Raw genomic sequence first — 14,333 nt, forward strand, 5'->3', positions numbered from 1 at the left:
TCAAGTCCAGAGTCAAGTCCCGAGTCCAAGTCCTAAACTATCAATATCTCGCGATCAACATGTTGGAGACCCCTGCATTAAAGTATCTAGTCAACTCAAGTCAGAAGGCTCAAGTCCAAGTCAAGTCCCGAGTCATTGGTGTTCAAGTCCAAGTCGAGTTGCGACTCAGTCCAAGTGTTTTGTGATTTTGTCAAGTAGAGTCCAAAGTCATAAAATGTGTGACAGGGTTGCATTTTGTTAAAGGTTAAAAAAAAGGTATTTACTTCACAAAGAATATCCAGCAATGTTGAAAATACTCCCCAAATTACCATTTGAGATCTAGGAATAATTTGATGTATTCAACAATATTGAAATTGCTAATCTGTGAGTTGTTGTGCTAGCTGTTTCCCTTTGTTTCCAGTCTTTACGCTAAGCTAAGCCAACAAGCTACAGGTTTCAGTAAAGATCAAAGCATAAAGAAAAAGCTTTCCTTAAATAAATACCAGTGTGGGTGTGGACTAGCGTTAAAAACCTCATTAAATAATCTTATCCTGATTATATTTTTGAACCACTCTGCTCTGCAGGGGGGTTCTGGGTCCGTCCGGCGGCTCCGTCCGGGTCAACAAGCTTCATGGACGACAGAACTATATGAGCTCCTTCGCTCACGGCATCCAATCACAGGTCCTGTCCCGCTGGACCGCCTCCTTCAGCCTCACCAGTAGGTGGAGCCGTTTCCGAATTATTATTTTTTGTTGATAGATGTTTTGATTGTCTATTGCAGTTAAATTAGTTGTTTTTTGGATTATTGGTTCAAATTAACAAGGTATTGGAAGACCTGGCAAATCCAGAATCCACTTTATTTTGTGCCATTGCTCTCAATGTACACACTTATAAATAGACATAACGTTTATTACATACTATATGTTTGTGTGGGTTAACAGCTCGATGTGGAGTTTCACTGCCTCCTAGAGGGGGAAAAAGGCATTAAATGCAACTTCTTTAAATCTTTATACTGTATCTGGATGATACTTAACTTTATTTTTTTTCTTGTCAAGCCTTTGTAACACAGGGGATAAACAAATATATAGTATTATACTTTTAATTATCAGAACTATCTTTATATATAGGAAAACTGGGAAATGTGTTCATTGAAATGAAGCAATTATACTATCATTTTAGTAAATGTACACAACTAATTCTCTCTCTCTGTGTGTGTGTGTGTGTGTGTGTGTGTGTGTGTGTGTGTGTGTGTGTGTGTGTGTGTGTGTGTGTGTGTGTGTGTGTGTGTGTGTGTGTGTGTATCCAGAGGCTGTTAGTGTCCCACTGGAGTTGACCAGTGAAACCATTGCCACCGCTCTGCCTGTAGCTGCAAAGCCAGGTAATAAATACACATTATTATATACTACTGATAGTATCCAGTGTAGTACTGTAAATACTCACAGCTGAGGGGCATTGGTAGGCATGACTTAAAGCTGTGTGTGTGTGTGTGTGTGTGTGTGTGTGTGTGTGTGTGTGTGTATGTGTGTGTGTGTGTGTGTGTGTGTGTGTGTGTGTGTGTGTGTGTGTGTGTGTGTGTGTTGCAGCAAAGAAACTGAAGAAGCCATCAGTGAAGAAAGCTCTGAAAGGTGGAAATAAAGGTACCCTGTGTTTGTTTTTGTAGAGTTTTTGTTGCACGACGTTTGATCGAAAATGAATTAAGATTGTTCAACTACTTTTACCTCAATGTCTGTGTGTGTGTGTGTGTGTGTGTGTGTGTGTGTGTGTGTGTGTGTGTGTGTGTGTGTGTGTGTGCAGACTGTCCGATGGATATCGCCATGGTGATCGACAGCAGTAAAAACATCGGGCAGCGGAGGTTCAACCTGCAGAAAAACTTAATCAGCAAACTGGCGGCCATGTTGAGAGTCGGACCAACAGGACCGCACGTAGGACTGATCCAGGCCAGGTCAGACACACAGATACTATAAATACATTCGGTATGAAATAAGAGCAACATTTCCCGCAAAATGGAACAAGTAAGAAAATCAACCAAATAGTTCAAGAAACCCTTTTTTCAAAAATATATCTAGTATGAGGTTTTCACTAAATTAAAACTAAATTAAACCTAAAATAAAAAATACTGAGACATAAGAGTTTTTCCTACGGCAGATACAATTTAAATGAGATGAACCTTAAATGAGCTTTATTTAAGAAATCAATTACAATTTACAAAGGCAGAGAGAGTACATTTGCAATCCTTTACAAAGTACTTTACTTTGGAACAAGGTACTACTTTAGTACTCTACTATATACATTTTTATTCCATGTTTGGCTACTTTATAAATACTCAATAACTCAATTATCAACCTGATTAAAGATATGTAGTTTGATAGATATATCTTTAATAATACTAAGCGTTGCTGTTGGTTAAGTGTACGTGTCTTTTTCCTGGATTTTGTGTGCAGTGATTCTCCGAGGACCGAGTTCTTATTGACCAACTACACTCAGCCTAAAGAGCTGCTGTTTGCCATCAAAGAGCTGGCTTACCTGGGAGGAGACACCAACACAGGTAGAAATACAAAGAGATCAGAGAGATGTACCGGTATGTCAAACAAATTAAAAATAAATAGCCCTTACTCATGATAAAACAACAATTATTTAACATAACTTTCATTAACTACAGCGCTTCTGTAGCACCTCTGTCACTGAAATGCAGTTACAATTAAATGATGTTGGGCCGCCATATATCTCACCTGGTAGAGCTATAGACCATGTATAGGGACGCTGGGAAATCCAGCCTGGAACCATGTACACATGTCATCGACTCTGTCTCCCCCGTTCAACACTGTCATCTCCAATAAAGGCTAATCTCGCCCAAATCATCTTTAAAAAATAAATAAAATAAAAATTAGATGATGTCTCTTTACCTGGTTCCTTGTCTTGTTGTTGTCCTCCTGCAGGTAAGGCCATCATGCACACAGCGGAGACGTTCTTCAGCCAGGAGAACGGGGCGCGGCGGGGTCACCCTCGGGTCATGATGGTGCTGGTGGACGGCTGGCCTTCAGATGACCTGGAGCAGGCGGCTATGTTGGCCAGAGAGTCCGGGATCAACGTCTTCCTGGTGTCCGTGGCCAGACCCGCGGCCGAGGAGCTCGCCATGGTGCGGGACAAGGACTTCATGAAGAAGGTGGGCACGACCTTTGAGTGAATGAATGAATCTACAAATCAACAGACAAAAAAAAAACAATCTTCTGTGAAATCGATGTTTTTTTTATTATTCTTTATTTTCAGTCAAAGTAATTATGTTACACAATCATTATCAGTTAGATCTATACAGTGATCCATCATTTTAGTTATTTTTTCGTATAATTACACACAACCAAAGCACTAAAAAAGTGAAAAAACAACAGACAAAAAAGAAAACAAGAACCTGTTTTGAGAGAAAGAAAATCCAGTAGAAACAGAACATAACAAATGCATATTAAAATAAAAGTAAGCATTTCAATGGAAAATATATTGCTTCTACTTTTATCAAACTTCCTGTAAATGTATTCTCCCAAAGCATCATGGGAAAAGAGATTATTTTCAGTAGTTTTGTTAAAGCACCACGTCTGTTAAGTCCAGCTTGTTATTGGCATTATTGTGCAAGGCAAAGCAAGTTTATTTATAAAGCACCTTTCAACAAAAGGCAATTCATAGTGCTTTACAACATTGAAAGACATTAAGAGCATTAAGAAATAGTGCAGCGGAAACACGTTGCACTTGACATTTTAATGCTTAACGTCCAGTTCATTTGACCAAAGACTAGTGACATTTTCGTTCTTATTGAACTGTTAGTCAGAGTTATTTTTTTCTCTGGTTAAACCATGACACAGCATATTGTTTTCCATGTACAAAGTAAAGACGACTTTTTACATCATGAGTAAAGTTGTCCTCTCAGTCATCTTACTGTAGCCAATCATGCTTTTGTGACGGAAGATAACAAACTTTCGATGGTACTGGTGTCAATATACCAGTGGCGAGCCGTCAGGGCCCTCTAGGCCCTCTGTGAGGGCCTAAGATATTCTAAGAAATAATATTTGAAAACATTAAAAAAAAAACATTTTTTTTTAAATATTTTTTTTATATGTTTTTGTTGTTACATTTTTCATTAGTTTTACCAAAATAACTTGATTTAATTGTATTTAAAATAATATTTCCAAAGAAATAAATTTGAATCTGCCTGTTCAGTTTCTGTTGGAATGTGAAGGGTTAAATGCCATCTCTGCGAGTTATGTGAAGACGGGAGAGCTTGTTGGTCCCTCTCTATGGAGTCAGATTTGGGTCAATATTCTCGCGCGTAAAACAAGCTACTCACGAGCGGAAAATGTGCTTTTACACGCGCATAAAATGACCCTCGCGCGCAGATTAAACCCCCGCGAGCGGCTCTGCGCTCGCTCGCGAGAGGCTCTGCGTTCGCTCGCGAGAGAGACAGCCCTCTTGCTTGCTCGCGGGAGTGTCAGCCTCGCGGAGTCTGTCTACGCGCGCTTGAAAAGTTATATATATATTATATATATATATATATGATTCTGTTTTCTTCAAGGTTGTGTCTTCCTGGTCGAATGACGTAAGTCGCTTTGGATACAAGCGTCAGCTAAATGCAATGTAATGTAATGTAATATACATTAATTTGATATAAAACAATATATTTTTCAGTGGGCTGTGTCCGTCGAAAACTGCTAGCTACTGTCTGCTGTACGCACCTAGATTTTGCTGCCGTCACTGCTCGGCTCTTGGTAGTCTAGGCATTTATCAAACCTGGCAACCCCGGGTTTCCTGGCAGCTGTCAATCAAAGTCCAGTGGCTCCGCCCCAAAGTGCCAGAAACTTTTCACGCGCGCGTAGACAGACTCCGCGAGGCTGACACTCCCGCGAGCAAGCAAGAGGGCTCCCGCGGGCGCAGAGCCGCTCGCGGGGGTTTAATCTGCGCGCGAGGGTCATTTTATGCGCGTGTAAAAGCACATTTTCCGCTCGTGAGTAGCTTGTTTTACGCGCGAGAATATTGACCCAAATCTGACTCTATACCTCTCTACATTCACAGAGGGCCCGCTATAGTAACTCAATGAGAGAGTAATGTCAAATGACAGTACAATTGACCAATCATATCTTCCCTCTAAATGGGCGGGCTTTATTTTCGCGGACTTTATGATAAGTTCCGCCCGCTGTGAAGTCTATGCAAGTGGTGCAGTGACGCGTCCTAGAACCCGGAAGTAAGCTTCGCTCGGATTCCCTCGACAGAAAGCAGTGGCATTTCTCCATAGGGTTTTGGAAGATAGCTTGAAATAAGGTCTGTGGAAAACGAACCTGTTAGATAAATGCACGTTTTGTTCAGACGGATAATATCCACATGTCTACCCTACTTTTATTATTTTCGAATCATAAATCTAATCGATAGATTTATAATTAGCATAAGTTCGTTGATGATGGCTCACTTCAGTGATAGTGATGACATCGTTGCAAAATTATTAACCGAGTCATTTTCAAGATTGAGTTACAATGATAAACTGGAGTGGCAAAGGATCAGCTGAATGACCCGCAAGTGCTTCATCCAAAAGGACAAGAGGATGGACTTTGTGTTTCAGTGATTTATCATCAAAGGTAGGCCTAAGTCATTTTCAATGCGGGCCGCCGTGCCGACTTAATTCATTTGTAATTGTTACTTGGCTGTGGGTGCCCTGTCATGATAGGTGTTTATATAAATGGTGTTGTTTTGTGTGGTAGAGGGTCGCTGTCATTGATGCGTTTTGCACCCCGGGCCGCTGTTTTGATATTCCGCTGAAGTATACGGTGTGACGTAATAACCCTTCTTTTTTTTCCGAGGGAGGGGGGTCAGAGGGCCTAGGTATAAAAGTCACGGCTTGCCACTGCAATATACAGTATATAAAATGTTTCGGTAACAGCAGTCTGTCTCTTCGTCCTGCAGGCGGTGTGCAAAGACAACGGTTTCTTCAGTTATTTGATCACCAGCTGGTTCAGCACCACCAAACACGTGAAACCTCTCGCTCAGAAGCTCTGCTCGCTGGACAGCCTGCTCTGCAGTAAGACACCACAACACATCACCAGGGAACTCATATTAACATTTATTCCCAACCACTTGAATCCAAAACAAGGGACATTTGGAGATCGCAGAAATCTTATAATTTCTGTGGAGTGATCTGTAAATTTCTGTTGCAAAATCATCACATTTGTTTGGAGAAGTCATTAGAAATAACTATGGAGAAATCATTATCTTTGTGAAATTAATATCCTGCAGATACGCAGATTTCTTGTTGGTAAAAACTTGATTGATAGGCCAAGATGGGTAAAATATATGTGTGTTTTTTAAGGTAAAACCTGCTACAACTCAGTGAACATCGGGTTCCTTATCGACGGTTCTTCCAGCGTCGGGCATTCAAACTTCCAGCTCGTCCTGGACTTCCTGGAAGGAATCGCCAGAAGCTTTGAAATCTCAGACGTGGGAGCTCGCGTTGGTCAGCTTCACAGAATCAAAATAATGTAACTAATTGATTAATTGATGATCTGATTGGCTGATGGATGGACTTATGTTTTGGGTGTCCAGGTGCGGTGCAGTTCACCTACGATCAGCGGCTGGAGTTCGGCCTGTTTGATCACTCTGATAAAAATGAGACCATGAATGCCCTGCAGAGGATCCCCTACATGAGCGGAGGAACAGCCACTGGAGCCGCCATCAGCTACACCACCCAGAACCTGTTCAGGTAACAACACACCTGAGTATTGCACTGTACTCCCATTACAAAAACATCCAACCAGCTATTAGGTTTTTCTTAACACAAGCTGAAATAAATCCATCCCGCTAGTGCAGTGTTTCTCAAAGTGTGGTCCGTGAGTGACCCCTAGTGGTCCTTGAGTAAATGGTAAATTGGTACAATTTCACATTTGAAATACATTTATTTTAAATCCAAAGTGTTTCTCAAATTGTTTAAAAATGACTAGTATAGGTGGCAACAGAGACTGAGTGCGTAAACAATGCTAAATAAATGGAACAGTGTAAATAATTAACTTGTGTTTAATGTTGAATTCATGCTAAACTTGGGCCTGCAACCATAGTTTTACTGTATTTTATTTAGAAAATCCACAGCGGAGGTTTGTTTTGTACTAAATGCGGTGCATTCTGCATTTCTCTCAGTAGCCAACAATCTGTGAGTCTGTTAGCTCATTCATATGAGGTGTAAAACCTATAGCAATAGGTTAAGCTGTCATTATTATGCTGTGATTTGTTATATACTGTTGGAGTGGTAAGCAGGTCTATTGTTTTTAGATATTTGGGGAGTTAGGTGGTCCTTGTGTGTTTTTTGATTGGTTAAGTGGTCGTTGGTATGAAAAAGTTTGAGAAACACTGCACGAGTGCTATGCTGCTGTAGTAGAAACACTAGTGTGCGAAATATGACCTAATAACAGTGTTTTGTTAAGGATTTTTAACATTGCTTCTCATTGCAGAATTAATTATATCTAGAGGAGGAAACTGCCTGAATAATAAGTTTAACTACATTTGTTGTTTCAGGCGGATGGGACCAGGCCGTAACTTCCTCATCGTGGTGACAGACGGCCAATCGTATGATGACGTCAGGCTACCGGCGATTGCGGCACAGGAACAAGGTGTGTAGCAATTATTTTTTTGATTAGTTGATTAATCTCATCTATGCTTCGACTGGTAATAGCCATCTTACTTCTTGCAATCACATATTTAGCATTTTCCATAATCAACAACATCGGTACAGTTGACGGTACGGTAAGGCAGTTTATAATGTGAATGGTGTAGTAGCCAGAGCTAAAGTTTAAGTAGAATAGAATAGAACATATCTTTATTGTCATCATACAAAGTACAACAACATTTCTTTGGCAACTCTCACTGCAGTAAAAAATAGACACAAATAAATAAATAAGAGTGGTAAAAGCAGAGGTAGTAGCGATGACAGAGATAAAATTCAATGTCAATGTGCATATTTACAGTTTAAAAACGTTACATTTACAAAACTGTATAAATGTAGTGTATTTCTAACTGTGTGTTCTTAAAGAGGAAAGACAACAGCAGTTTGTGTTTAGTCCTTATTAAAATATCATATTTATCCTACCTACCAATCAGGCATTACCATGTACTCAGTGGGCGTGGCCTGGGCGCCTCTTGATGACCTCAAATCGATGTCGTCCGAGCCGAAGGACAGCCACACCTTTTTCACCCGAGAGTTCACCGGCCTGGCCGAGTTCATTCCTCTGCTGGTCCGAGGCATCTGTCGGGACTTTACAGAGAATAACTAAGAACACACACGAACACGAACACACACACACACACACACACACACACACACACACACACACACACACACACACACACACACACCACACACACACACACACACACACACACACACACACACACACACACACACACACACACACACACACACACACACACACACACACACACACACACACACACACACACACACACACACACACACACACACACACACACACACACACACACACGTTTGTACTTCTATACAAACATAAATTAACCTACCTTAAAATAAATCTGAACCTTAAACTTGCAAACGGAGGATTTTGTCCAGCTAATACCTAGCTAGCATTCATGTTATCATTTGAAGGAACACATTATCACAAAACACTAGTCAACCCAATAAACATACAAATTGCATCTATCTGACAACATTTCAGTTGTAGATTTCAGCAAAAAGAAAGCCTTTTTAGGTCCAATAACATCACAGACAGATACAGATGTTGTAGTACCACCGTTTGGCCACTACGCAGATTTGTTTCACCCAATGGGCGAGCGTTGAAGTAAAAACACCGTTAATGTCTCAAACATAAACACAGTTTATGTCTTAAACATACATTTTAGGAGTGAAAACAAGTCAAAATTCCTCAGTTTTCAAAAAGACCCCACTTTGCAGGTAAAAATATACGGTCCTCACAAGGTAGACCTACAAGAATATACACACACACTGTATATATACTGCTCACATATACTGACTATTCCTGATAAATACACATGTATATAAAATACACACAACATTGAAAAGCACACGTTTATATATCCAAAATTGTTTTATTTAATGAAGGAGATTTTGGGAAATCACCAAATCATAAAACAATCTCATCATCTGTGTAACCAAAATCATTCACCTTTCACTAAACAGTCAGGAGTTTTTGATTCTCTATAAAGATTTATTACAATAAACACAAAAAAAGGAACCACCCTTTTCCTGCATTGTTCAATTAAGGAGGCTACTTTAAATAAAATAGATAGGTTTTTTTATACTATATACAATTATGAATCTTGAATCCAAGAGCGAGTTATCTTATGTTTCAGGTGAATTTTATACATTTTAATATCTAAAAAAAGAACTTTGTTGTCAACATCAGCCAGCTTTATGAATGAGTAGTGACCAAGTGAATGATTTCAAACTTATAAATCCTCTTAATGTCTAACCAAACAGCTTTCATTACTTATAATGTTTTCTAAAAGGTGTCTGTTGATCATGATTGAGGTTTTATCAACAAGGTGCTCAGTAAACCTAGGCAATGTTGTTATTCAACAGAATATGTTAAGCTTGCTCTTATATACCATTTCAAAACAATCTGCAAAATAAAAGTACTTGGATGTTTCTAGAAGAAAATCTCCTTGTTATCTTTCTCTCTTTGTTATATTTTTTAAGCTTCATCATTGCCTGTTTTGTAATTATCATGATGTACATTTTGCCCACATGTCAATTTCTGTATTTTGTTAAACTTGAATTAGTATTATTATTTCCCTTTTTTTTCTTTTTTTTCCAAGGACAGAGTTACAGCAAGGCTTCAGCGAAAAAACAGGCTTTTAAAAGTTCAGTTCCACAACAAGAAATCGTTTTAATTCAAACACAATATTACAAACAATAAGAAAATCGATTCACGGAAATGCAAAAATCAAATGTGTACCTACATTGAAATACAATGCTCTTTAGAATGGATTAAAAAGTTCAAATGTTCTGAATAAACTACGTCTTTTGTGTGGAGGTGTGTGGCGCAGTGGACTAGTGCGTTGGTGTTCAAACCCCACTGCAGTCAGCATGTCGTTGTGTCCCTGAGACACTTCACCCCAAATTGCTCCTGTGGGGATTGTCCACAGTGTTGAGTCTGTAAGTCGCTTTGGATAAAAGCATGTAATGTAAACCTAAAAACAGATGCATTCTGGGTTGAAATTACCTGTATGGTTTTGTGTCATCCGATTTTATTTGCCAACATGATGATTGTCAGAGGAGTTGGGCATCAAACATTACGATTAAAATAAATAAAATATGGATTGTCTGACTCTGTGTAAATGAAACTGTCTGTCATTGGGATGTGAAATGCTGATTCTGTCCTTTTTCTGTATTTATTACCTGTTTTCTCTGTGTCTTTTAATAAAAAATAGTTATTTCTACAGCTTGATGTCTGTTCAGATAATTGAAGCTCTAACTATTAGACAGGGACGCAGCGCCACCTAGTGTCCAAACTGCAGATTACAAAAACAAATGGAGACCTGAAAGCAAACATCGATGCAGTCAGAGGATAAAACTCCACGTTTCCTGCTTGTTGGTTCTTATTTTGTCTAAATATATATCAAGTCAAATGTCAATTAACAAGCTTTTATAGTAAAAACTACGAGATGATATTATATATGACAACCTTTCATCTGTCATATATTTTGTAAGTGGAAGTTTGTTATAAAAAGAAACACATTCAGGATCTCATCATTTCGATGTATAGAGTTTAGATTTAGATGTATTATTTCTTAATTTTGAGTATTGTTATCATTTATAACCTTGCTTTTTTGTTTTCCTGGTTATAGTGGGGTGAAGTGTTGCTCTTAATGAAAACGGAGACTATTGTATTGAACGTTACACGTTTAGACTGTGCTGTTTACTTACCAACAGATAATAAATAATTAATTCACAGCACATTTATCCGAGTTTTTATCAAGCCGGTAGTTCTTTATTTTAGGAAAGCAACATGTATTAATGTTTATTTAGCCAAATATCAAGGATGTCTTAATACAATATTTTTTGTCAATTTAAAGGTGGGGTAGGTAAGTTTGAGAAACCGGCTCGAGATACACTTTTTGTTATATTCCATGGAATGCTCTTAACATCCCGATAGCAATGAATATCTTAAGTCCTTTGACAACAAATCCATAAAAACATCATCAGTGGAAGCCGTGGCGCTGTAAAAAGCTCGACCAATCATCTGAGCCGGCCCGGCTAAAGTAACTGGATGGCCTACCTGCCTGTCAGCCTTCCATCTGTGCACAAACTCATCTCGTGCCCTCATTGGTCATGAGCGCGTTCGTGTGTGTTGGAGGAGGGGCTCTGTGAGGAAGTGGGAGATTTGTTCCGGCTGTGTATTTTCAAATTCTAGCGCACTCGAGCTGGTTTCTCCAAAATGACCTACCCCACCTTTAAAGGCAGTTTATAATGTGAATGGTGTATTGTCAAGCCTGATCCAGCAGGGGGCGCTACAGGACACAGAGACATGATGATGAGCTCGGAATGACCTGCAGCTACTTCAGTCTATGAGCTAACTTTGTGTAAGAATGAAAACCACTTTAAAGCGAAACACAGATTTCCTGATTACACAAATCCACTACAATTATTTGAATGCCACTTTCTGATTGGTTGCCATTCTCAAATGGTTTGTAAACTGTAGCAGATGGCTTTATACATGAGAAATACAAAATACAAAACTTTATTAATCTCTAGGGATGTTGCTCAATCACTGATGTTTTATAAGCAATTATACATTCTTATTAAGTAATAAGCAAAACATAATAACTTATCACTTGAAGTGTTGAGACCCTTTGGTTGAGACTGTTACAATTCACAACACAATCGATGAGTTTTTTATAATCAAATATGTACAAATATCTATAAAGCATCAGTACTTCGGTATTTTTTTTAATTAGTTACTGCATATTATTCAAGTATATAAAAACAAAAGCAAGTGTTCATTGAACTATATCCATTATCTAGAACAATATACAACCGGTGTATATTCAGGAAACAAAGAGAGACTGTAGAGTTCAATTGCCGTGTCTGTTTCTATTACAATAAACAAATGAGTGTGTGTGTGTGTGTGTGTGTGTGTGTGTGTGTGTGTGTGTGTATGTATGCTGCGTCACAGGGGGAAGGGCGGTGCCCCCCAGGTAGGTAGAAGCACCAGCAGCGGTCACATCACCACAAACACACACACTCCCCCCACACACACATTGACAGAGGAGGCAGTGTGTCCACATCAGCAGTGGAGACCCCAAGGTGCCAAACACACGCTCACACACACACACCCTCCGTCGCTCAGTCTGGAGGAGGAACTGAGCGAAAAGGAGCCGGAAAAACAGCCGGAAAATTGGGAAATATCGAAACAAGGAAGTTGGATTGGTGAGAAAAGTGATTCCGCAGCATGTTCAGCTGGGTGAAGCAGGAGCAAGGTGGACGCAACAAGGACGGAGAGATGTACCAGACAGTGACCGAGGGTCTGCAGAGCCTCTACCTGAAGAAGCTGCTTCCTCTGGAGGAGACTTACCTCTTCCATGACTTCCACTCCCCGGCTCTGGAGGCCGCCGACTTCCAGAGCAAACCCATGGTGCTTCTGGTGGGCCAGTACTCCACCGGGAAAACCACCTTCATCAGGTAGAACTCACCTCCACTTATGGGTTATAATATTGTTTTATCAGTTTGCCTCATGCAAAAGGTTGGCTGTGGGCCAGAGAGTTTAACGGCATGTGTCAACACCACCTTTATCAGGTGTGTTCAGGAAACACCCCCAAAACGGTCGTTGGTGAAACTCAATGCCAAACCTAATGTGGAAATATGCCAATTAAAGGCTTTCTTCCTAATAAATTGGGATTTATAAGTGGCATCACATCATTTAAGATTTCAAACAAATGTAAGGTGTTTTATGGTGAATTCGGCTTACTTGTTTTAAGCTAAATCCGATTTGTTTTTCTAGGAAAAGCAACAGTTTTGTGTTGCGTATTTCAACGTTGCCCTCTCCTTCTCGGTGCATTCTGGTAAAGGCGGCAATGAAAGCAACATAAACAGTTGATATATCATTAAAATATGTAATATTAGGTTAATCACATTAATGCCGAAGTGGATACTGTAACTTTAAAGGGTAGAATATGTCTTCAATATCTTTCTACATTGTCTACATTTCTGCAAAAATAGCAATAGTCCTAAATAGGATACTTTTCCAATGGAGGTCGGCTTGATTCATCCATTTGACATTATTTAACCTTGGTAAGCTCATACAAACATTGAGTTCGAGGTTTATTGTGCACGTTTTAATTTAAAGTAAATGTGTGTTATTGTCCCCTTGTTTAATCTGACAAATGGGGCCTAATTTTGCAAATCTAACTTGATTGTGGAACTTTTTAAGAGAGCATTGTGACAGCCGCACCAGCTGAGGTTCATGGGAACTGTGTAGTACTATCAATCATAACAGCCTTTCAGATGTGTGTGTCTGTGGGATGAAAGTGTTCATTGAGAGCTTCCTAATATTTCCTTTATGCGTGTTTATTTGGATTGTTAGTTCTGTGTAATGGATCCACCATTGTACTTCGTATTTACCCGGCTTGGCCTTTTATTCCTCTCCAACAAGCATTTGTGATATATCCGGCTTTTTTGATGTTGTTGAATCACATTAGAAGACAAGTGGACTGATGCAGGGAACTATTGTCTCATTTTCAAATGAAGAATTGTTTTAAAGTTCTTTTTAAAGGGTTTATTTTTATTAATCCGCTGACACAGAGATGAGTAAATGTCACACTCACCAAGGTCATGTACTTTTCACCATTATTATGCGGAAATAAGTCATCTGGGTAACAATGAGTGATCAAGTTATGTATTAAAACCGGAGTGGGGACCTTTGGGTTTTTAGCCTTTGCAGACCATTTACATGCACAACAACCTTTTTATATAACACACTACAGGAAAGGCCTCTTTTTATCTTCATTACATCAGCTTGGATTACCAGTAGTTCTCAACTGTGACACTTAAGATCCTATGGCCTTCATAAACATGAATTTATACGTGATTCAGGACCAAAAAAACCAAGTTTGTATCCATAGGTCGCCTGAACTCATCATATCTTTGTTTTAATCCTCTGCCTGGAGGGTGGTACGTCAACGAGTTAAAGAGCTGATCAACACACTGCTGCCCCTCACTGTTACAGCTGCACTCTCTTCCTCCTTCTCTTACGCCACTCTCTCTCTTCTCTCTCTCTCTCTCTCTCCTCTCTCTCTCTCTCTCTCTCTCTCTCTCTTCTCTCTCTCCTCTCTCTCTCTCC

General features: G+C 39.5%; 1 protein-coding gene across 3 annotated transcripts in view; it reads left to right on the forward strand.

The window, feature by feature from the left end:
- coch (coagulation factor C homolog, cochlin (Limulus polyphemus)) overlaps positions 1-8,280 on the forward strand; it is a 15,561-nt gene extending 7,281 nt beyond the window's left edge. For 2 of the 3 annotated variants that reach the window (XM_034196680.1, XM_034196679.1), the window contains exons 5-15: positions 564-697; positions 1,286-1,357; positions 1,563-1,616; positions 1,774-1,921; positions 2,421-2,524; positions 2,916-3,142; positions 5,917-6,031; positions 6,320-6,463; positions 6,553-6,709; positions 7,516-7,610; positions 8,098-8,270. In XM_034196680.1, the coding sequence (XP_034052571.1) occupies positions 564-697; positions 1,286-1,357; positions 1,563-1,616; positions 1,774-1,921; positions 2,421-2,524; positions 2,916-3,142; positions 5,917-6,031; positions 6,320-6,463; positions 6,553-6,709; positions 7,516-7,610; positions 8,098-8,270 (1,423 nt within the window). Of the gene's footprint in view, positions 1-563; positions 698-1,285; positions 1,358-1,562; positions 1,617-1,773; positions 1,922-2,420; positions 2,525-2,915; positions 3,143-5,916; positions 6,032-6,319; positions 6,464-6,552; positions 6,710-7,515; positions 7,611-8,097 lie in introns of all 3 variants that reach the window. The other variant, XM_034196678.1, reaches the window with a different exon arrangement.
- Positions 8,281-14,333: the final 6,053 nt, after the last annotated feature.

Source organism: Gymnodraco acuticeps, unplaced genomic scaffold (genome assembly GCF_902827175.1).
Source record: "Gymnodraco acuticeps unplaced genomic scaffold, fGymAcu1.1, whole genome shotgun sequence".
Taxonomy (NCBI): Eukaryota; Metazoa; Chordata; class Actinopteri; order Perciformes; family Bathydraconidae; genus Gymnodraco; species Gymnodraco acuticeps.